This window comes from Mustela nigripes, chromosome 7 (genome assembly GCF_022355385.1).
Source record: "Mustela nigripes isolate SB6536 chromosome 7, MUSNIG.SB6536, whole genome shotgun sequence".
NCBI classification, from domain to species: Eukaryota; Metazoa; Chordata; class Mammalia; order Carnivora; family Mustelidae; genus Mustela; species Mustela nigripes.
The window spans coordinates 85,176,364-85,200,034 of NC_081563.1; the positions used below are offsets into that span (position 1 = coordinate 85,176,364).

At 50.9% G+C, this 23,671-nt stretch overlaps 1 protein-coding gene and 1 long non-coding RNA gene across 3 annotated transcripts; one reads left to right on the top strand and one right to left on the bottom strand.

Annotated features, from left to right (window-relative positions):
* Positions 1 to 28: 28 nt before the first annotated feature.
* Positions 29 to 3,179, top strand: POU3F3 (POU class 3 homeobox 3). The gene has a single exon (XM_059406361.1). It carries the CDS (start codon positions 96 to 98, stop codon positions 1,593 to 1,595), a length of 1,500 nt encoding a protein of 499 aa, XP_059262344.1. The 5' UTR covers positions 29 to 95; the 3' UTR covers positions 1,596 to 3,179.
* Positions 3,180 to 10,156: 6,977 nt separating this feature from the next.
* Positions 10,157 to 17,818, bottom strand: LOC132022612 (uncharacterized). Of its 2 annotated transcripts, none has more exons than XR_009405647.1 (4): positions 16,560 to 17,818; positions 12,253 to 12,457; positions 11,472 to 11,510; positions 10,157 to 10,457 (listed from the first exon to the last, which is right to left on the bottom strand). It is a non-coding gene; the product is annotated as an uncharacterized LOC132022612 (long non-coding RNA). The 2 variants fall into 2 exon arrangements; XR_009405648.1 differs by having other exon boundaries at positions 11,449 to 11,510.
* Positions 17,819 to 23,671: the final 5,853 nt, after the last annotated feature.

Here is a 23,671-nt window from a genome sequence, read left to right on the forward strand (position 1 = left end):
GGGGGGGCGCGGCGGCGGCGGCGGCGGCGGCCGCGGCTGCTGCTGCTGCGGCGGCGGCGGTGGTGGCGGCGGTGGGGTGGCGGGAGCGGAGCGGCATGGCCACGGCGGCTTCTAACCCCTACCTGCCGGGGAACAGCCTGCTGGCGGCCGGCTCCATTGTACACTCGGACGCGGCGGGAGCCGGCGGCGGCGGGGGTGGCGGCGGCGGGGGTGGCGGCGGCGGCGCGGGAGGCGGTGCGGGCGGCATGCAGCCCGGTAGCGCCGCCGTGACCTCGGGCGCCTACCGAGGGGACCCGTCCTCCGTCAAGATGGTCCAGAGCGACTTCATGCAGGGGGCCATGGCCGCCAGCAACGGCGGCCATATGCTAAGCCACGCGCACCAGTGGGTCACAGCCCTGCCCCACGCCGCCGCCGCCGCCGCCGCCGCCGCCGCTGCCGCCGTGGAGGCGAGCTCGCCTTGGTCCGGCAGCGCCGTGGGCATGGCCGGCAGCCCCCAGCAGCCGCCGCAGCCGCCGCCGCCGCCGCCGCCGCAGGGCCCCGACGTGAAGGGCGGGTCCGGACGCGACGACCTGCACGCGGGCACCGCGCTGCACCACCGCGGGCCGCCGCACCTCGGGCCTCCGCCGCCGCCCCCGCACCAGGGTCACCCGGGGGGCTGGGGGGCCGCCGCAGCCGCAGCCGCCGCCGCCGCCGCCGCCGCTGCCGCCGCACACCTCCCGTCCATGGCCGGAGGCCAGCAGCCGCCGCCTCAGAGTCTGCTCTACTCGCAGCCCGGGGGCTTCACGGTGAACGGCATGCTGAGCGCGCCCCCGGGTCCGGGCGGCGGCGGCGGCGGCGCGGGCGGCGGCGCCCAGAGCCTGGTGCACCCGGGGCTGGTGCGCGGGGACACACCCGAGCTGGCCGAGCACCACCACCACCACCACCACCACGCGCACCCTCACCCTCCTCACCCGCACCACGCGCAGGGGCCTCCGCACCATGGCGGCGGCGGCGCGGGGCCGGGACTCAACAGCCACGATCCGCACTCGGACGAGGACACGCCGACCTCGGACGACCTGGAGCAGTTCGCCAAGCAGTTTAAGCAGCGACGCATCAAACTCGGCTTCACGCAGGCCGACGTGGGGCTGGCGCTGGGCACGCTGTATGGCAACGTGTTCTCGCAGACCACCATCTGCCGCTTCGAGGCCCTGCAGCTGAGCTTCAAGAACATGTGCAAGCTCAAGCCGCTGCTGAACAAGTGGCTAGAGGAGGCGGACTCGAGCACCGGCAGCCCCACGAGCATCGACAAGATCGCCGCGCAGGGCCGCAAGCGCAAGAAGCGGACCTCCATCGAGGTGAGCGTCAAGGGCGCGCTCGAGAGCCACTTCCTCAAGTGCCCCAAGCCCTCCGCGCAGGAGATCACCAACCTGGCCGACAGCCTGCAGCTCGAGAAAGAGGTCGTGCGGGTCTGGTTCTGCAACCGGCGCCAAAAGGAGAAGCGCATGACGCCACCCGGGATCCAACAGCAGACGCCGGACGACGTCTACTCGCAGGTGGGCACCGTGAGCGCCGACACGCCGCCGCCGCACCACGGACTGCAGACGAGCGTGCAGTGAAGGCCAGGGGCGCAGCGCAAAGAGGGCCGCCGCCGCCGCCGCCTCCGCAGCCGCTGTCAGCACCGCCACCAACTCCTGCCGCCGCCGCCGCCACCGCCGCCGCCGCTGCCGCCGCCGCCGCAGCGCCAACCCCGCACTGGGGCCGCACCGGGCCGGGGCCGGTCCGCCGCCCTCCCCTCCGCCCAAAGACAAACATGCCGGCCCTTGGAGGCAAAAGAGCGAGAGAGAGACAAACCAAGGAGACGTTTCTGAAGTCCAAGGAAGGAGGGGCACAACAAAACAAAAAGCGTAATAAATACCGAGACTGTTTTATATACATATATATAACAAACAAAACCGGAAGAGAAAAAGGAGGCGATCATGAGATCTCGTTTATACTGTGGTGGTGTTTCCTTTTTGTTTTTCTTTTTCTTTTTAAAGAAGAGTGAAGATGCCTCGCGCACCAAAACTGCACTCCTGAGGTTTTATCCACCCTAGAAAGTCCTACATGGCAACGGTGGACCAGCACCTAGCACCTGCCTCGTCCTCTCCTCTTAAAAAAAAAAAAAAAAAAAGCACCCTTCTCTCCTTTTCACTCACTCCCCCCTCCAAACCTCCAAAGGGCTGCCTAAAGTGATCTACGGAAACTTTCTTTCCTGGGAACGACCTGAAAGAAAGCTGAGGCACCGGGTTTAATCAGAGGATGACTCTGTGCTCGGGGGCCCTGTGTTTCTTGGCCATGTTAAAGTCATTTGGGGACAAATTGACTATGAAATGGGAAGGAGAAAACAAAGAACAGTCTTCGGGAAGAAAAAAAAAAAAAAAGGAAATATTCACAGCTTCTGAAATTAACAGACTGAATAGCAAAGCCAAAAGAAAAAGTATCCTCAAAGTAACCTTGGAAATAAAGCATCATGAAAGAGCAGAGGGATGGGCGAGGGAGAAGGGGATGTCCTCCGAGGAGTGGGAGAGGCCCGGCCGAGTCCTGGGCAGGGCGGGCGCGGACTGGGCAAGGAGCGAGGCCCCGCCACCAACCCCGGCTTTAACGGCGGTCACTAGGGTGGATGAGGCCTAAAGATTCCACCGCTAATATTTTTTTTATTAATATTTTTTATTTTTTATTTCTGGACTGACTCAGATAAAGAGATTTAGAAGGACTGAGCACCAGCCGACGCACTTCTCTGGACTTCTCTCCTCAATCCGTTGCCAACTTTGATTGAATGGGTGCTGAGGTTGTGATTACATAATACTGCCATTTCCAAGCAGTGTTTTTGGTAGGTTTTAATAAACAGACTTTTCAAAAGACGGCAATATAGAATTGTTAGATCCGTTGTTGATCTAAAAATATTTGCTTTATATTTTCATTAAATGACTTCTTTTAATATTTTATTCAGAATACTTATGAACTGCTGCAAAACGGTAATTTATTTTTCCCCAGATCTTGTATTACGTGTTTTTTTCAGACGAGCACAAATCAAAATGAAATGAAAATATGGACAGTTGCTAGGTAGTAAGGGTATCTTTTGATGTGATCATTTGATTGTAATTTAATTTGAGTAGTGATTCCGTAAGAGCTGATCGAGAAAATAAATTTGTTAGAATGAACTAGTCTGTGTCTGATGCGTAAACGCTATGTGGGAAGAAAAGAGTTCTTTAGAAGATATTTTTTTACTAATGCAAGTCCTTAAGTGATAGCACTGAGGAAGCAGACCCTGCTCCACCTAAGGTATATTTGGAAATAGAGAGTAAAGGACAGACATGACAGAAACTGCTAGTACTTTAACATAGTTGTCACTCCTCGTTAATCCATAAATCTCACAACATTTTTCTCTCCCTTGGTTTCAGTGGGTGTTTTTAGTGTTTTCAGGTGAGATTGTCTAAAGACTAGTCCTTTTCTTGGAGATACCTGTGTCTTTTTATCATCTTTCCCAGAAGACTGGACTACAGCACCAGTAATAATGTGCCAACTGGTTATTAATGGTTAAGACAGAGCTCCCCAACCCAAGTTTAGCCTCTCTTTCCCCTCCCGTCCCCCCAATCATACTAAGTGTCTTTCCTCTTTTCTGAAGACTAATAGTTGTAAAGAATAGCTTACAAGTCTATAAAGTATTTTTATATTAATTACTTCCCATTAATAACTATATGCAATTCAGTTTAAATTATTAAGCTGTTTGGGAGTTTTTTTGTTTTGTTTTGTTTTGTTTTGTTTATTATTCTTGTACTGGAAGAATGTAGTTCTAATACCCTGATTTCGGGCTACACTGCATTACCCTCAGTGTGATCACCAGCTCAGACTTCAGATGCCATATTTCTGTGTTCTGGTCTTTCCCCAGTATGATTCTGTATCTTCTTTACTGGTCCTGGGCTCTGAGCTTTTTTTGATCACTCTTTAGCCACACCCTGCAGAGCGGTCACATTTATCAAGTTAATGTATTAATATTTACAATGTGGAAAAATGAAAGTATAATGCCTCAGGTTGTGAGTACTACAGACGCAAAAGACTCTGCTCAGTTGAGTCCCTTTGTATTGTACTTTAAAAAAGTATTGGGGAGTGATAAAGCAATGATTTTTATGGATTAATTTCCTCTTAATCTCATTTAGCTGTCTCTCACTTTCTACCTTCTCTCATCTTCCTCTCTCTTCCTCTGATATTGATGCAGGGGTTAAAAAAAAAAACCCCGGAAAACTGTGAGAGCAACAAGGAACAGTCATTTCTTCCAGACAGACCCTGTGTCACTTTCATAAATCAAGCCCAGCCAGATGGCCGTGTATTGGGTTGCATTATTTTAAACACCAAATCGTACTAAAAATCACAATCATTTTGATTTGTGAAATCTGAAAAAGGCCATATTTATTAAACAGAGAGAAGGGAAAAAATTGAAAACAAGAAACTACAATTTACTTTTCTTTGCCTTCTTGTTTCCTATTTCTCTTGTTATTGTAATCTCTCAGCCCGGCAAATTTACAACCTGGAGTGAGGGTTGGGGGTGGGGACAAACTTCATCATTTTTTTGAGGGGCTACTGGGGCAAGTAAAGCAGGCCTCGTGAGAAAGCTGAGGACTGGGTGTGGTGGGTTTTATTGGGTGGCTACTACTGGCACGTGAGATGAAACCCTATTTTCCCTACAGGAATGGTAGTGGTTGATTAGACCGAGAATGGGTCCATTTAAAATTTTAGGAGGTATTTGCTTACTCGATTTGGCTGACAACAAAAGAACTAACATTAGATTTCACACTGTTTTCTATTAAAAAGCAACCTTTGCTGATTACTTTGGAAGGAGCCCAGATTTAGGGGTAGCAGAGTAACTTTTGATTGGAGAAGATGGGAAAGAAAGCCCATTTTATTTCATCATTTTGCGTTTAAAAGTGAGCTCATGCTTGCACTCCATATTTTTTTTTTTTAAATCAACCCTTTGAATGTATTTACAAAATGAAATTCATGGCTGAAAAACAAAAGAGGGCAGCTATAACTGAGAGGTTTTGTGCTAAGGCTTATATTGTTACACATGTAAATAATGAAAATATTGTTATATATCACCAGATCTTTTTAATGAATTTGGTCATTGTGTTCCTTTGCAGCGCAAGTGTCTTGTGCTTCGTAAAGTGGCCATTTGTTTCCTCCATTTCAATCCACCCCCTTCCAACCCAAAGGAAAGTGACAAAGTTCTGTTCCATCAATCTGGCTAATCCCGAGCTAGGCCCATTTATAGTTTGCAGTGTCCTGTGGTTCCTGATCAGTTGTCCAAGCCCCTGTCACCTCATTCACCCAACCATCTTCCTGCAAGTATGGGCGATAAATCATTCAAGGTGTATTTAAAATAGTCACTTTGCTGTTGTTGCTCTGCCTTTTTTTTTTTTTTAAGTACTTAGCCAAGGACTACTTCTTTGTTCCAAAATAGAACTGTTCATTATTGATCTTAGAGATTCCCTCTGCTTCCCTGTAGCCTCCAGTGTTTGCTTATTACCATGCTCATAATCTGTTTTGTATGAATGGTTTTCAACATTCAGAGAATAATTGGTTCTAATATTAAATGCAGTATATACTATTGATAGTTTTATCGATAAGTGTAATATTTTAAATAATTTTAACAATTAAATTTGTTTTTTAAATTATATATTTGTAAAGTATTTATCCTGTTGGAAGCAACAATATATTGTTGTATTTATTCGTTTATTTTTGTAATAAATGATCAACCTCTTCAAGCTAAATCAAAAATGACACTTTTATATATTTATACAAAATGCATTTTAAGATATGGGCATATTTGCACCAATTTGTATGTAAATAGAGTAAGAGCCATCAATAACTTGTAGCTTTCAGAACTAAATTGAAGGAAGAAACATTCTCTCCACATGGAGTTTAGTTTGCCCAAGTTCCAGGGTAATTAATCAAACTCTAAAATGGATGCAACAAGTATTGGCACTGGATGCAGACTTGAAATTAATTATTTAGGAGGTGGACCTGGTTTTTTTCAAGGCTGAAGGATAGCAATGAAAGAATTCTCTTCTTTCATGAAATGCACGTGGCTGCCGACTGATTAGGACAGATGCTATGTATCAGTGATAAAAACCCCATACCTGGCTGTGCTCAGACATCTATGCTGGGGGAAAGGTGTTGAGAGTTAAGACTTGGAGGCTATCAGTGACTCAGAAGCAAGGTGATTGGAAAGATAGAGTTGTGTTATGTTTGTTTTCCAAAAATAGCTCTTCCTGAAATGGCTGTGAGTGAAGAACCTTTCTCTGCTTGTCTGTTTCTGACAGCATGAGCAATCAGTACAGGTGTTGCTGTTGCTGATGTTGGGAAGAGTGCGGCGCGTCACAAATACGGGGGCCACCTCCCCAGCTCCTGGGGTTTTGTAGGTCACTTGGTCATCTCAGTTCCTCAGGGCGGCTGTTCCGAGGGCCTGAAGGTCACCCACGTGACCTCCCGGCTGCTGGAGCCCCACCGTGGGCTTGATCTTGATTTCAACAAGGAAATCGGAGGGCTCTGGGTTTGCCTGAACTTTCCAGTCTAGAAAAGGAAATAGTGCGGAGGCTGGAAGACCTGGGTGGGGGTGGAAGAGCGGAGACAGCAAGAGGGGTGCTTGTGTAATCAGATTCTTTGATTTTGTTAGCCTGGCTCATGGCCTATTAATTAGATTACTCTCTCTTTCATTCTTGATTTCACATCCGTGTTTGTTCCTGTATCCTAAAATGTGGGAGCGAGCGTGGCGAGCAGGAGCCTATGATGTCACTGCCGGTCAGCGGCGGCCGCCTGGCCTTCTGGAGGGCTGTGGGCTGCGTTCTTTATGAGTCTTGAGTCGGATCTTCCTCAAGGAAGAGATGGCTCTGGAAATGACCTCAGAGGGGTCTGGGAAGAGGGCAACTGGCATTCTCGAGGCCGCACGTTGTGCGCGCGCTGTGTGTGTGTGTGTGTGTGTGTGTGCGCTCGCGCCTTCGCGCCGCGTGCCTGAGGGTGCTGGGGAGGGGAGGGGGCTGTGGAAATTCTCGGCCTGGACTCTCAAGCCCTAGGGAGGAAGATGGCTTGCTCAGGTGCAGGGCCTGCCTCAAGTGGAAATGGGGACCCGAGGAGCGGAGGAAGGCAGCGCCGGGGCAGCGTGCGGGAGAAGCCCCGCTTCTCTCTGGGACCCAGGGCAGACCGGGCGCAGAGGTGGGGTGGTGGCGGTCGCCGTGGGGTGGCTCGATCCCTGTTTGGCCTGGCCCGGCCGTAGGCCCAGCCGTAACAGCTGCTGCCAGTCCCACAAGTTGTTTTCCTCGTGGCGACCATTCAGCAAAACGCACGATCCTTTCTCAAAGATTTAAATTTCGCGGATGAATTACCATACACCGGTTGCTTAGCAACTAAATTCAAGCAGGGCTAAGAATATGCAAGCTTTTTGTATTCTCATTAATAAAATGCCACTCTGACACAGCAACCCGACTTTGGATCACTGCAACTTCTGTAAAAGCCGTAGGAGAATACAAACCGATCCTGCCATTTAATTACAGATCAAAATGGCTTGAAACGCGATGTTTTGTTCATCTATCTTCCTAAAAGCGATGTAAAAAATAACGGCTTTTCAAGAGCAGTAGTAAATTTTTTTCTGTAATGGAGTTGTCTATCGGGGTTACTGATAATTGTCAACTGAAACTTTTTTGAAACACGGGTTGAAATATCCCTTTTCATCAGCATCTCTACTCTCCCCCTGTTCCCTGTCCTCTGATGCTGCGCTCGTTCCCCAGCCTGATAATAACAATTATTGTCATAATTCTGGAAATACTAGGGCCTTGGGAGCCCTAGAGACTAAAGGGCAGTTGGTGGAGCAATTGACAAGGCCGGTGGCTGGAGAAAACCTAAGAAATCGAGGAGAGAGAGAAATGAAAACTTGGGAAAGTTTCCTTGGAAGGTCGGTCGGCTCAGGTTCCAGAGGTCCTGGCGAACACTTTTTTGGAACGCATAGGGGAATTCAAGGTAGAAATGCCAGTCGACCTCCGTTCCATGTTTGCGGATTTTCCGTGCTGGGGTCCAGCCTCCTCTCCCGGAATTCAGTTGCCGCCTCCCCCTCCGCGGACCGCAGAGTTCAGAGGGGCTGAGTTCAGGGCCTGCTGACCCAGGCCCTCCCGGAGATCCACCTCCCTGCTGCCCCAAGGCCCGGAGCCCTGGAGGAAAAGTACAGACGGAGCTGGACCCCCTGGGTCTTCAAAGACTCTGGCCCAGCCCGGAGCCTGGGATTTACAGAAGGGGGGGGGCACTTTGTGTCTCTACCCGAAGGGTGCCGTGCCCGGAAGGGGAAGCAATGGCTCAGAAATGAGGTTCTAACCCTTTGCTACAGACTGTCGGAAGGTGGAGAGGTTTGGGTGGGGGGAGCGAGTAGGGGTCAGAGAGGACTGGCCTCGTGCGCGGGCAGGTCGCATTGTTTGGGAATACGCAGAGACCTTGGAAGCCAGAGCCCTGGAGCGGGGGCAGGGCCAGGAGGACGTTGGCGGCTTTGTGAAGTTTCGGGCCTCCAGGCCCTGCGCGCCGCATTCGGTAGTGGAGTGCTTGGGGAACTCTGGGCACTCGGCCCGCGCCTCGGCTTCCCGCGTGTGGGGAAAACTCGAGCGCCGGGAAAATGCTGGAGCAGGCTGCGAGTGCCCGGCCCCGTCCGGGTCACCAACCACCGCGCTCCTACCCCGGGCCGGGCCTGGGACCGCGGGCCCCGGGCCTGCGCGGCGATGTCGAGCTGGCGGCAGGCAAGCGCGGGCCGCAGGGGAAGGCAGGGGTGCCAGGCGGCGAGTTGGTGCCCAGTCCGCCCGCCAGGACCAGCGCGCGCCGGCTTGGCTTTTGAAGCGCTAAAAGAAGGCCGCGGCCCTTTTTAGAAAGATCCAGGGGCAAAGCGAAACTCTCCAAATGGGTCCCAATATCATTCCCCGAGAGCCAAAACCCCTCGCTCGCACTTTGGCATACCTGAGAACTTAAAGGGGTGACTTCCCCAGGGCAGTCTGGATGCTTAAGGATAACGATACCTCCCCCCTTCACCCCACACCCAAATGACTGTTTTACCGGATTTCTTTCTAGTGAGTAGGAAAAAAAGAGGGGGGGGGGATCAAACCAGAAGTTGAAATATTTGCTGTGTTAAGTGCTCAGAGGCATTAGAATCCGTTTTTTGGTAAAACGTGTATAATAAACAGGAAGCCGTTTATTTACAAATACAATTGACCCCAGACAAGCCACATTCCATGTAAGTAATTCATTAATGAAATTCGTTCCTTTTCCTCCCTTTGGAAAGAGAAATTTTAGCTTTTAAAAATAGCTGGGTCTTGGGGGGGAGGGGAAAGAGCATGGTTAGTTACCTGTTCCTAGAAAAAGAAACTGGGAAGTCCAGGCAATTCTTGTCTTTTGGGGTGTTAAGCAGCATAAAATAACCACTGAAAAGAGATGGAGAGCTTTTTGCTTTTTTTCTTTTCCACTCTTCAGAAAATAAGTTTGTTGGTCCATGGCTGCTGTCACCAGAGTTGTCCAGTGAAAATGCGCCGCTAACGTAATCCTAGTTGGCGTGTGCGTGCCTATACGTGGGAACAAAACTAAAATTTAAATAACTTGAGCTGACTGGGAATATACCAGAATTTTATCCGTGAAACTCACTTAGTTGCCATAGTTTTAGAAATGTCTCTGGAAACATATCTGTCGTTCTCCCTCCTTCTTGAGAGGAGTCATCCTGGGGAGGCTGCCCAGTCACTGTATAAACCAGTACGACTTCCCTGGAGAACCTGAGTTTGGTCCTTCTGATTTTGAGAAGCCACATTTAAGTGAATCTGCAAGTTGGGAAGAGGGACCTTGTTTGGGAGAATCATCTGGGGGGAAGGCAGAATCAAGCGTGGGTCCTTCGTGACCTGGTGAGTAGCAAGTAACCATCAAAAGCACAGGACACGCTGAGGTGTGTCTAGGGCTTTGTGACATCCCCAATACACGACACTTTTACAGAGGACAAAAAGAATGATCAACTGTTCATGTTTCATTGTTGTCGCTGCAAAATAACAGAACAGGCGCTGAGAGGGAAACAAAAAACAGCTTTTGAAAAAAAAAAACCCTTTTTTTGAAAATTTTTTTATTTATTTGATAGAGATCACAAGTAGGCAGAGGGGCAGGTAGAGAGTGAGGGAAGCAGATTCCCTGCTGAGCAGATGCGGGGTTCAATCCCAGGACCCTGAGATCTTGACCTAAGCCAAAGGCAAAGGGTTAACCCACTGAGCCACCCAGGCGGCCCCCAAAACAGCTTTTTAATACAAAAGCAAAAAAACAAATACAGAAGGACAAGGGATGTTCTGATGAAGAGTTTCCTGGGAGATGGCTCCTGAGTTATGTCCTCCAGGACTGCCTCTCTGCAGAAGGCAAGCCCATTTAGTCGGCCAGAACGCTGCACACTGAAATAGAATAGATATTCATTTCAAGGAGCTCACTCTGTTCCAGCACTGGCATGAAAGGTGACAAAACCTGCTACCCTCGCTCTGTCCAGGTTGAGACAGGCCAACTTGGAGGTGTGAGTCAGGGTTTGTCCCACTCCCCCAACCCCTGTAGGAATCTGGGAGGGAGAGCATCTATGTTTCACTCACACTTCCAAGGTTGAAAACTCTCCCAGCCAAGTTTTTAAAAATAAATTCAGTAAGTCTAATCAGAAAGTGTAGTATCACCCAGAAACTAACAAAAGGGAAATTAATGTTTTAGTAGCTTGGTCTTGAGAATCTGTAGGTTACAATGTGGAAAACCCCATTAAGGAACACAATAACAAAGTATTTTTAACGAGCATTTTGGAGGGCGGTGAGGTGGTGGGGGGCAGTCTTTCAAACGTGCTCAGGCCGTCCTACTGATTGTATTCCTTGAAGATTCATCCAGGGCTTTAAATATGTTTTGACCCTGAGACATATCTTTAACTCTTCTGAGAACTATTTAATAGTTGTCCTGGATGTTTTCAACAAGGGAAGGAGGCAAAGTAAGGGGTCTTGGGTCCAGTGAAGTCTGGGCGAGTGGAAGTGGGGCCACTGAGCAGCCAGCACCTGCAATGGACTTTCTGCTTTTCAATGAGAAGGGGCACCGAGGTCATCACTATTTACATAGGTACCTCAATCCCACAGGCTTTCCTCTATGTATCAAAGAGGAGGACCTGCAAGTGAAGGGGTAAAAGGGAGGGGAGAGACCAAAAGGCAGATCAGTTACTTACCCACTTTGTTCCTGGGCCTTGTTCCTGGGCTTCAAGGAGGGGAGTAAAAGTCTCCAGGGAATGAAGGCCCCCACCCACATTAGCATCACCCTGAGGATCTCACCCCCATCTCAGGGCCAGAAAACCGTGTGGCGGCTGATTTGCAGCAAAATGGTAACCTGAGGAACCCCGTGTGAGCATTACATAACATACATAACCTTCTGCAGGGAGAGGAGCTTACACTTGATTTTTCTCCCAGTGACGGTGCAGGCAGAAAGGCCTGGAAAAGAGGGATGAAGGCAAATTATATAGGAAATCTATGGGAAATGTATAGTCATATAGGATGGAACATGTAAATTTTCCTACACATTCTCTGTGACCAAGCATTCTTTAAACACCCTAGCTAGAGCTGTGCTTTGGCCGGAAGAGGAGTCATGCCTGATTTGGGGTTTGGAGGGGAGGGCAATCTGACCCAAGGAAGCTGGGATTTGGTGGCCCTGATGCCTGGCTAGTAGAGGCCATCAGTTCTGAGCTCTGAGTTATCCTCACCCTTGCTCTTTCTGAAGGAATCCTCCAACCCTTACTCTGGAAGAGCAGGTTCCCCCTTCCCCCATGCACCCTGCTGTGCCCATTGCAGTCCCCCAGATGCTGAGGCAGGTGAGCCACTCATTCACCAGCAGCAGGAGTCCACCCCTGCAGCCCTCCGAGGTTCAGAAAGCCTGTTCTTCCAGAAGAGCCTCCCAAGGCAAAGGCGGTTGAACTGTGTTCATCTGCCCCAAGCACGATGGGGGGGGGGGGGTGGATCACAACTAAGGGACAAGCGGTTTTGCAGGAGGGGCTGTGGAGCTGGGGAGTGGGTCTGGGCAGAACCCCAGTGCCAAGTCCCTTTCGCCAGGGGGAACAAGATGGGGGGGTGGGGGGAGGACCCGGGAGGGGGAGCTGCTGCAGGCATGCGAACTGACAAAGCTGTAACAAAGGATTCATGCAAAAGTAGTACCAAGGATCTTTAAATTATCACACACCTTACAGGCGTGTCCCCAGCTCCCGGGACACAGAGTCCATTGATTGTTCCCTGGGGCGCTGCAGACGTGCCCCGGCTGTCAATGGTGCAGGGCTGGCTGCCCAGCTCCACAGCCCTGGCCCCTGCGCTGCTGCAGGCCACCGCGGGCACGGGTGGGTGGCTGGCTGCGCCTGGGTCCGAAGGCCCTCGTCTGTGGTCCAGCGGCCCTGTGAGGCGGTGGTCTTGTTGGGCAACATCCCTGGCCCTTGGCTCCCCACCCCTCCGGGAAGGTCACAGGCCAAAGTCGGGGACTGGCAGTGGAGGCCCAGAAGCAGTCCAGAAGCCTCCCTGCTGGGCAAGAAAAGCACTGGAGAAAAGGGGAGCTCCTAGGATTGGCGGAAGTCCGAGTCCCATGACCTTTGCAAGGAAAGCAGGCAGAACACGGTGGAAAAGAAGCACCCAGGACATGCTTTTGGGGGTGCTCAAAGGAGGCTAAGCTGGGGCACTCAGGCCCTCCCACCACCCCCACTGAGGCTCCCAGAAGACCCCATTTCCTCTGGACCTTCTACCACTAAGGCCTCCAGGACTCCAGCCTCCAATATACCCTGGCAGTTACCCAGCACCCAAGTGCTGGGTACGAATTGGTAGATAGGAATCTGAAGCCTCAGCATCTGGGGCAGGAAAAGTGGACACCAAAGCTGGAAGGTGATTGTGAGTGGTGAGGGGGAACAGCATAAAGACTCCAAACTTCCTCTAGTGCCCCCACTGGGATCCTGAGGCTCTCTGAGCAGATGCCAGGTGCCTCTGGGAGCTGATGAGAAAGGCATTTTTTTCTGGAACTCTGGAGCCCAGAAGTGGAGCTCAGGGAGACAGGAGAAAAGAGAGAAGCCCTCAGGCTCTGTCTGAGGTCAGGAGGAGGAGGAGGTGAAGGAAACTATCAGGCCCAGGGACCCCTCCACTGGGGACAAAGCAGGGAATGAGAACAAAACTTAGGGAGATGGGTAGAAGTGGGTAGAAAATGTGCTCAGTGACCATCCCTCTCCTTCATGGTGTCCCCTTTCATTCAAGCCAGAGGGATCCCCTTGGAATCACTGCAGACCTGGGGCATCCAGCTGTCTGAGCGTCCCAGAGAGGAAGGTCTCCCCAAGCTGGCCCAAGCCCTCGGGCCAGGCCTCCAGAGGCCTCTGCCCTCCCCAATTCCACCCCCCCTCACCTTGAATAGCCTGGGCTGGGGGGGAAGGCTCCAACCTCACAAATGGCCTCCACAGTGGGGCCTGCTAGAAAATTCCAGCCAGGCAGCGCAGCACTGCAAAGAGGACTGGAGGCCGTGAGTGACACCAGCTCATACCCCGACTTCGTACAAGTGCAAATGAGATGCATTCTGGCTGATCAGTCCACTGTATTTTATGCAACTTAATGTCTCCGTCTTGTCAACTCTTCCAGTCAGGAAGAATAGCAGAAAATTTTAACGAGAATTTGTGTGTGTGCGCGTTTGGTTTCCGACTACAATTCCATACAGGGAGATGGGGTGCGGCTGGAGACAGGGAAGCTTGCTGACACGAGCAGCATTATCTAAAGCCCCCCGAAATGCAACCGGAGGCCACAAAGAAAGGGGAAAAGAGGCAGGATGGGATATAGCTAACAAGCAACCTTGAGGAAACTAGGTAGGTTTCTGGCTGGGAAAAGTCTAAAGCTCTAACATTTCTTTTTAAGGAACAGAATTTCTCTGTATTTACTGGGGTGCAGGGAACAGATGGAACTCCTTCTCCTGGCCTGACACCTTGAACAACTGCCTCCAACTCTGACCAGACTCCCCAACCAGGTTTCCTGAGAAAGCAAGTACCGCCAGCCTTTCTCTCTCTCTCTCTCTCTCTTTCCCTAGCACAGAGCCCTAGAACTCCTGGTGCTACAGCCAGAGAGAACCAGAGGGCCAGCTCCACCCTCCACCCTCACTCCTCCTCCTAGGAATTGTTGTCTCAGGCTTGTCTGCAGCTGACCCAAGGCCGGGAACAATGGTTTTTCTTAGCCCTGTTCCCAAGCCCTGCCCCTCTCCCCTCCCTGCCAGGGTCAGTGGTAGGCAGGGCCCAAATGGCTAAGGGTAAGGGGTGCTTCATGCCAGCTCTGGCCCCCTCTTTCGCGGCATTCTCAGGGTCAGCAGCAAATTTGCTATGGACCTATGAGGCTGTCCTGTGAAGATCTGCTTCTGGGGTTGGCTGCCTGAGCACTCAAGGAAGTGAGCGTAGTTTGAGTCTCTGGACTCAAGGGTCTTCTGTAGGTCATGGCCAGAGCCTGGCAGAAGAGACATGTATCTCAATGGAGAGGAGACCATCCCAGGCTCATTTCATTCGGGTGAGGTTTGGGGACCTTCTTGGTGTCCTAGATGGTTCCACGCTCTCCTGTCACCTATAGAGGAGTCCTCCTCGGAGGTATTGGCTGAGGTGTGAGATGCTCTCACTGAAGGGCAATTAACTCTAACAAGCTAGAACTGGGAGGAGGTGACCGTGTGCTTCACATCAACAGAAGGGGCCACCCAGCACTCTGAAACTGTCCAAACTTTTACAGGCTTCTCAGGGGAGTTTGCTTGTCGTAAGCAGCTCGGGTTGCCACCATGCAGCCTGGGCATTTCCAGACCAGCCCGGTAAATACATCAGAACAAGATGTGTGATGCTGCTGTGGTCTTCCACCCATGAACAAAGGTGCTGGGGAGACGGCCCAAAGCAGACAGACCCGAAATTCAGGGTCCCAACTCACCCAGCGTCCTGACAGGCCCATAGGAGGGGGTTGAATTCAAGGGCAATGAGGGGAGGCGACACACACGGAAATGGTCTGGCTGCTTCGCCCACCTGCTTCCTGGTGGCCCTGCAGGCTGCCCCATCCTCTCTTTTTACCATGGAATCCTCACCACAATCAATTAATAAAGAGACCCAACCACAGCAGCCTTTAAACCCAAGAGACTCCTCTCAGGAACCTTTATGTTTCAAACAGTCGCTCAGCTTTTGACAGGCCCAAACCATGTCAACCCAGGAGCAAAAAAGGAAACTTAAACCCTAAGCCAAGTTCCTTATGTCTCCTTTATTCCCTGAGTTCACCATCCCTCACTTCTTTACCTCCCAACCATCCCAGTAAGTTTTATCCCATCTGAAGGTTTATAACACTTGCTCCTTAAAAATCCTCTGGGGCTTAAGCAGTCCCAGAGTTGCTGGTGGGAGAAAACACCCTCCCCACCCCAATTCTGCATCCAGACTTTGGAACCCCCATCAGCCGCCACACACTGCCAAACTAGATGCCCCCCAGAAAAGTGGACCCTGTCATTTATCAGAAATGGCAATAAACTTTGTTGAAAGAAAGAAATTCAGCATCGACTATAGGAAACCTATTGGAGTACTTTTTGAAAAGATCCCCTCTATCTTCTATCCTCTTACCTCCTTTATTGGGGGTGGAGTGCTGTTTTAAAAAAAAAAAAAAAAAACTTAGGTAGCAGACTTTTGAAACAGTTTGATTATCTTGAGCAGGTTTGAAGTCCTCCACTCCAATCATGAGTAATAAAGTCACTAATAGTCATAATTGGTATTTAATTGCTTGATCTGATTGGCGCTTTCTTCCTGACCCCATTTAGTTTCTTGGGATAAGTACAGGTGGTCCAGAACCAGTAAAGGGAAGCCATTTGCAGGCAACTTTTTCAAGCAGAAGGGAAAGTACTTTTGTTATATTTGCAGACATGTGTCTCACACATTTTTTTCCCCTGCTTTTTGTAAACTATCTAAGAATAAACATTACAGATCTGGGTTTTAATTTCTCCAGATGGGATCATAAAGTACCTAGGAGATTATATATATATATAATATTATATATATATATATATATATATATATATATATATATATATATAATAGATTACACACACACACTATAGAAATTGAGGACACATGGTTGGTGTTCACACTGAAAGCCGAAAAGGGACTCAAGGCGAAAGCAGGAACAACTGAAACGTCCGTGGAATCAAGTACGTAAGCAAGTTCACTTTATTCCTTCTCAGGAAGAGGGTCTGTGGCGCTGAGGAAAAGTTTCCCTCGATCTTTGAAGAAGGACACCGCGGAACGGGCCAGACCTTCTCACCAGCCAGGCGACTGGGTTGGGGGCATCGCGAGCCTTCTTCCCAGATCACGCGCTCCCCCTCGCCACGGCCCCCCACCCCCAGTCTTCTGGCCTTGGGATCTTGGTTCATCCCAGCTCTCCTTTTGAGAATCCCACCGGAGAACTTCCTCTGCGCCTCCCGGCCGCCCTCCCTCTCCTGCTACTCTTGCCCGCTCCCCGGCGCTCTGGACTCACCCCGCGCGGTCCTTCCACTCCGCACGCAGACAGGAAACCGGCCTCAGTCGGGGCAGCATTTGAAACCACATTTTATCAATACCATCAAAGACCAGCGCGCACACGTAGGGCTCTGAGCTCCCAAGCCCGCTTCTTGCAGAAAACCGGGTCTAGGGGGAGGGCGGTCGGGACGAGAAATCCTCCCTCCAGCAGAGATTTCAGCTTTCTTATGGAAATGAACGGCACGGCCCGCTCACCCCGCGCCCGGCTTCCCGGCCCCAGCCCCTTTGCTCCCAGCCCTTTGCTCCCTTTAGCCCCCGCCCTCCCTGACCCGGGTTCTCGCCGCGGCCCGCTGGTGTGGACGCGCTCGCCCCGCGCCTGGGTCGCAACACGCGCGGGGATCCAAGCGGGTGGGCTCCTGGGCTTCCCAGTGTCCCGCCGGCTGCCGCAGGCGTTATATTCAGAGATCGCGACTTTCTTAAAGGAGAACGGACCGCGCGACAAAGTTCACACCCGAGGGGAGGCACAAAGGAAGGTCTCTGGCTCCTGTGTTCTCGAGGTTGGGGCGACTTATCCCCACTCCGCCTCGGTGCCCGCTCAGACTGACATTAAGGAGAGGATCAGGAGAAGGGAGTGCCTTCTCGTCGAGTCACTTTTTTTGGAGGGCGTGGAAGGAGACATGCTCCTGGTGGTGGAGACAAAGCTCCCACCTGGATCCCTAATCGGTTATTTTAAAATCAGCGATCGTATCTTATGTCTTAAGGTACCCAGGGGCTTTTTTAAAACGGAAGCTGTTAGACTGCAGCACTCGGGCTTAACCTGCATTGGGGCCAGCAAGAAAGTTTGCCCTTGGCTGTTGGAGACGCACGAACGCGCTAAGTTTATTAAACCTTGCACTAAACAGTTGCCTTTGAACGGTTAAAACAACAAACCCCGCACCTGTCCCCTGCTCTTAAAAGGAGAGCTGGGGCCGTCAGTCCGGGCGGAGGAAAGGGTGGCGGTGAGTGCGTCCCGAAGCTGCTGTCTGCGCCCCAGGTCGCCCAGCCGCGCAGCGCGGGCCCTCTCCTCCCGCTTGCCCTGCACCCGCCTTCCTCCGGCCGCCCGCGCCTGCATCCCCAGGCCTGCGGCCCGGCGCTCCCTCCTCTAGAGGAGCGCAGCCTGGGGTCCGGCTGCGAACCCAAGTGTTTCCCACTTTGGGCGAGGAAAAAGCGAAAGTTCTCGGCCGGCCGTGCGGAGGCCCTCCAGGTTGCGCGCTCCCGCCCGGGGCCCGGCTGACCCGCGACCCGGCCCTGCGTGGTGCCAGGGCGACGCCCGCGCCTGTGCCCGGCCTCGCGCACGCCCTCCCAATGACACACACTCACACTCACGCTCACACTCACACCCCGCGGTGCTTTTTGTTCCGGGCCAGGCTCACTTTCGCAAGTGGTTAGAAAGTCTTGAGCGCCATCTAACGGAAGCAGCAAAAAGTTGGCGCTGGGTGGAGGACAGGACCCACGAGGCTGGGCTGGGGGTGGGGTGGGGGGAGACTCCCAGGCGTGGAGGATCCCCTCCCCCACTCTCCTCGTACATCGGGGCTGGACACACAACCCCCACCCCCAGCACACGCAGACATACATGCTTTGGAACTCCGGAGCACCCACCACCACCACCCCGAAGCCCACTTTCCCAAGGAAGCATGCCTGCGCCGCCTGTCTGCCTGTCCCCTGGGACTGTCCCCAGCTCCCCTGTCCTCGCCTCCCTTCCGGACTCCTCCAGGCCACAGAAGAGGACGGATTGTCTTGCACCTGCCTTAATAGGGTCCTGGTGTTTTTCAAGTTCTCTCTTTTTCCTTTTGGGCTGTGATGGAAAGTCCCAAGAAGCCCTGGGAGGGCACACCTGTTTTCCAAAAGGAACAGCCACGTAATGCAGAGCAGCCAAAGAAGCTTCCAGAGGGATGAAGAAAGGAGGTGAGAGAGGATAACAGTATTGTAACAAAAAAGAAGGGCTCAACTGAGGGGGGTTTGGTCCTGTGCTGGCCTGGGGAGAGCTTTCCTGTCCCCAGGGAGGGAGGGATTGGGTTCTGAAGAGCTGCCCTGGAGAGTGGGAAGCGCTGAAGTCCAGGAAGGAAGGGTGTCTAAAGAGGGAAAAGGAAGGGAATGGAAAGGAGGGACCCACCTACCCAGGAGGTGGCTGGCATTTGAGGAGATCCAGGCCTCTCCTGAAGGTTCCAGGCCACTGTGAGGAACTCACAGGCGATAGAAGCAGGAACCATGCCCTCCGGTCAGGTCGGGAGATCTGCAGAGTCTAGGAGGACAGCAGAGGGGCTGATATCTCTGACCCTCTGTGAAAGGAGGAGGACAAGGAGAGGTGCCATCAGGCCTGATCACCCTCTCCTGAGATCCCACAACTGTCAGACATCCTAAGGTTTAACCGTGGGGGGATCCTGTCTCTAGTGCCTTGGAGCAAAGGGCCGGAGGCAGGGAGGGCCTGTGGACCGCCTTGGACAGGATGGTTGGAGCTGGCGATGCGGTCAGATGGGGCTGGGCTAGAGTCCAGATTCCAGGAGGAAGTGGTGGATCTCCGTGACAGCCCCTGTCCTGCCTTCCTTGGTTTATAGAATGGAGATCAGAAAGCCTTTTCCTCCCTCAAGTATGTTATGAGGGTAGACCATGATATCAGATGGACTAATATTTTTCTTGTTATCCTGTTATCCTGTTAACCATTTTCAGGTGTATTGTTCAATAGCACTAAGGACATTCCCATTGGGTACAAACATCCCCGCCATCCATCCGCAGAATTTTCATTTAAATGGAAACTCTGTATCCTTGAAATACAAACCCCCCATTGCCTCCTTCCTCCCAGGCCCTAGGGAGCCATTCTACGTTCTGTCTTTATGGATTTGCCTCCACCAGGTATCTCATGGAAGTGGAATCATCCCGTATCTGACCTTTTATGGCTGGCTTACTTCACTCAGCTTCAAGTCCTCCTGGTTCATCCATGTTCTATCACCAGCCAGAATTTACTTCCCTTTTAAGACTGAATAATAGTCTATTGTATGGACAGACCACATTTCGGGTCTTCATTCATCCAGCAATGGACACTTGAGCTGGGTCCACCTGTTGCCTATCGTGAATAATGTTGCTATGAACATGAGTGTACAAGTATCTCTTTGAGATCCTACTTTCTCTTCTTTGGGGTCTATACCTAGAAGTGCAATTGCCAGGTTATATGAGATGTCTACATCTAATTTTGGGGGGAGTGGTCCTACCATTTTGCATTCCCACCAGCCATGAACAAGAATTCCCATTTCTCCACATCCTCACCACCACTTGTTATGTCCTGGGTTTTTCTTCTTTTTCTTCTTCTTCTTCTTAATAATAATAATAGCCATCCTGATGGGTGTGAAGTGGTATCTCACTGTGCTTTTAAAACTTCTTTTCAAGTGTAAATGTACACACATAATGAAATAACACTGATCTGACAAATTAGCCAGAGGTTTTTGGCAGAGTGGAAATATCCAGGTAATCATTTCAAATCTCTGATCTTTAGTTTTGAGTCCAGTTCTAGAAATGGCCAAAATAGAGGAGTACACAGAACAAACACTATTTGATGACCGTGTTTTGGCATCACTTTGTCATCACAAGCTGGAACATGGAAGGGACACAGATTAGTAAACTTGTTCCTTTCTTTGTTTGCAGAAGGAGACCAGAGACTCACACTCTCTTAAGTAGAGAGGAGAGGCAGGTGAATGGTCTTGTCTTCCTCCTGGATTCTTTGATTTCTTCCAACTAAAAGATGCTAGTGTCCCAGACATTGGCCATGTGGACTGGTGGAAATCTCTGAAGTCCTTTTTCCTAGGGAAAAAACAGAAGGAAATGTGCAAGCCGGGGCGGGGGAGGGGGGCTGCCATTCTACTGGTAGAATTCCTTGGTTGGGAGCTCTCTCTTGTACAAAGCATTCCCCCACTTCCTTCCATGGCCCTGTCTGGCAGTAACCTCATATCAGCTTTATTTAGTATTATGTGTAGTGTATTTACAAAGTGCTCTATTATCCTTCCTTCTTTTTTTTAAAGTAGTGCCCAGGGAAACAGGCTAGTGGCTTTGAGGGTTTTTTTGTTTTTCATTTTAAGTAAACTCTACCCACCACTGCCCCCCCCCCCACCAGCATGGGGCTTAAGCTCAGGACCCTGAGATGAAGAGTCACCCGCTGTACCAACTGAGCCAGCCAAGTACCCCCAGTTAGTGTTTTTATTGCCCACATTTTAAGTGGAACTATCTAGAATGGGCACAAGATGCTACCTAGAGAGGACGGTGGTGGTGGCGGGGTCGCAGAGCTTTCTTTGGCCCACTGAAGCACACTGTTCCTTCCATCTGACAGGAGGGTTGGCACGGGCCAGAGATGAGAGAAACCGGAGCAGCAAGCCTTGGCAGGGACCTCGACCTCCCTTCTGCCAACAGGCCAACTTTGCCACTTGCTGAACAGCCACAGCTCGACTGTGCTGCAGCTCTCTTGGGTTGGGTGGGGCGGGGGAGGGGGCGGGGCAGCCCCTTGGGGAAGGGTGCTGCGGAGGCTCCGTCTGGCCCTCCCCTTTAATTGCCGCGTCTGTTCCCTAGAGGGAAGGATATGCTGCACATCAGGAGCTCCCGTAACTTAAGACAAAAGAAAAAAAAATCACGGCTGTGACAAACGCATGCACGCACAATCATTTCCTCTTCCCTTGTTAAAGCTACTTCCATGTGAAAGAGACGAGGCAGAAGGATTACGTCCTGAGGGCCCTGGGACCAGGAGACCCCTCAGCATTCTGAAAGGCTTTGTAGTGTTTGGATCCAAGCCATTTGTTTCTAGAGAGAATCACATCGACTAGGAGCTTGCTTTTTCCATTTGCAATGGCTTATTAAGTATAAGCATCTCTCTTCTCTGTTTACTGAGTGATTAGCTCTCCCTCCAACTGACCCTGCCAGGGGAGATAGCCAAAGTGTATCCTTAACACACAGTTAGCCTGCAAAATGTCCTCTCCATAAACCCAGAGACCACAGATAGTGGAACACAGTGGTTAATTTCGGTGTCTTCCTTTTACAGTCTGCAATGAGGCTTTCCGCTGATGATAGTGTGTGCTAAGGCCACCCAAATTCCCACGGTCCCATTCAGTCCAAGGAGAGAGACGTAGAATCAGAGGCAAGCTGGTGCGTGCCCTCCCTGTGTGGCTTGGCTGGGAGGCCACCGCCTCAGGGCTCAGTCGCTGCCAATGAATCTCTTCTAAGTTGTAGAGTGACCCTTCCCCCTGAAGACCGTCCTTCATGTCCTCCTGTGGCAGGACAAAGATGAGAGGGAAAAGCTTCACACGCCTTCAAATGCAGGCAGTTGAACAATCTGGGCATTTGGAAGCAGTAAAGATTAACCAGATACTAGATGATTCCTAGCTGGTTGCCTGGTTTCTCGTGGGTCGGTTTGGTCGAAGAACAGACCAGCTGCCCTTGCAGACTGAGCCTTAATCAGCCAGATTCCAAAGGTCAGAGTGGAAACAAAATCATGCAATTTACCCAAATTTAAGAGACTAAATTCAATTGTAGGATTTGGTCTGGAAATAAGGATAAGTTGTTTCCAACTAAGTGTATTCTTTTTCCTCTCTGCCATTTTTTTTTCTTGACTGTGATAAAAGGAAAGCCTAAGAACTGTCGATATTGTTATATAAATATTGCGTCCTTGCCTATTCCATAGTACAGACTGGAATGAAATATCTAAATGCAACTATTCTCAACCCCCTCCATATTCTCAGTGGCGGCTTGGGACTTTTTTGCTGCATTGTGTTTTTGTAATAAGGCTGCACTCTTACTATTCAACAGTTAGAATTCTTGTGTGATTATTGGGTTTATTAACGTGGACCTAGTACTATTTGCACTTGATAGAATCCAGGGCTGAGACAGATCTTGTATCCAAGCGTTGGCATCTCGTCTGAGAGTTGAGATTCTTGAATCTGCCAGTCACCCCTCCTCACCATCTCCGGATAAAAAATAGACCCCTCAGGTGGCATGACTGAGTGGGAGGGGTCTAGGTGGGTGACAAAGATCGAACTTGAGCTCTGTTTGATTTCAAGATTCACTGCACTGTGTCCCCAAATTTGTGTGCCCGTATCATACACACTGTATACACACACACACACACACAAGACACAAAACACACAAAGCACAGACAACACACACACATAATACGACACATCTTCAGTCACATTTGGGCTCTGACCCAGTTCCTTCTCGTCTGGATGTCCAGGAGACCAGGTCCCATAAGGGTACAGTGGCTGCCAAGCCCCGCCAGCCCTGTGAGGTGAAGTGTGGTCATCTCAGGTGAGAGCATGAGGAAAAAGCAAGAGACCCAGCATTTTGTGCTTCTTAGCCTTAATTTCCTATTTGTTTTCTCATTTTCCCCCCTGGGTCTTCTTGAAAAACAAATGACCCATCTAGGCGAGGCTAAGAGAAATGATCAGAGGCAAGTTGTTCCCACATTTGGGCCCTGACATTTCAAGGGAGGCTTTTGGAGAGCAGAACAGAGCGGGAGTGGTGAAGCGAGGGGAAGTCATGGGGAAAAAGGTGCATGTCTCCTTCCTCTCTACGGACGCCCCCATCCTGACATCTCCGGATCTGGTCTCCGGACTTTGTTTTTATAGCAGAAAGCCCGTCCGGTGGCTATATTCGTTCGATTTGCGGCTACAGAATGGTGCAGGTGATGGGTCTGGGTTCCAGAAACCAAGTCACAGACGAGCACAGTGTGTCTTCCTGGAGCACCCATTTAATGTCTGATTCTTTCGGGGACAAGTCAAGTGATTTAACAGATAGATAATTTCAAAATACTCCTTTATATTAAAAATAAGTGTGAATCTAGTATTATGCAAGAAGCTTGCGGCAACCACCAAGACTTCAGATGCTTTTTGTGGCTGGAGATGGTGGCTTTGGACACATCCCTGCCCCTTCTCATCCAAACACATGCATTTTCTTCTGAGATTACTGATCTTTTGGTGGAAAATTTTGAGACTACTACCTTATCACTTATTCCCCCTCCTTTCTGCGGTTTGGATTTCAGTTTCAGGACATTATATTTTCAGATTCATCCTCTCCCCCACCCGCCTCCCCCCCACCACCACTTAGACAGATTTGGGACCA

What these genes read in the sequence shown, in the direction of transcription:
- POU3F3 (XM_059406361.1), top strand. Translation starts at nt 96, where the DNA reads ATGGCCACGGCGGCTTCTAACCCCTACCTGCCGGGGAACAGCCTGCTG.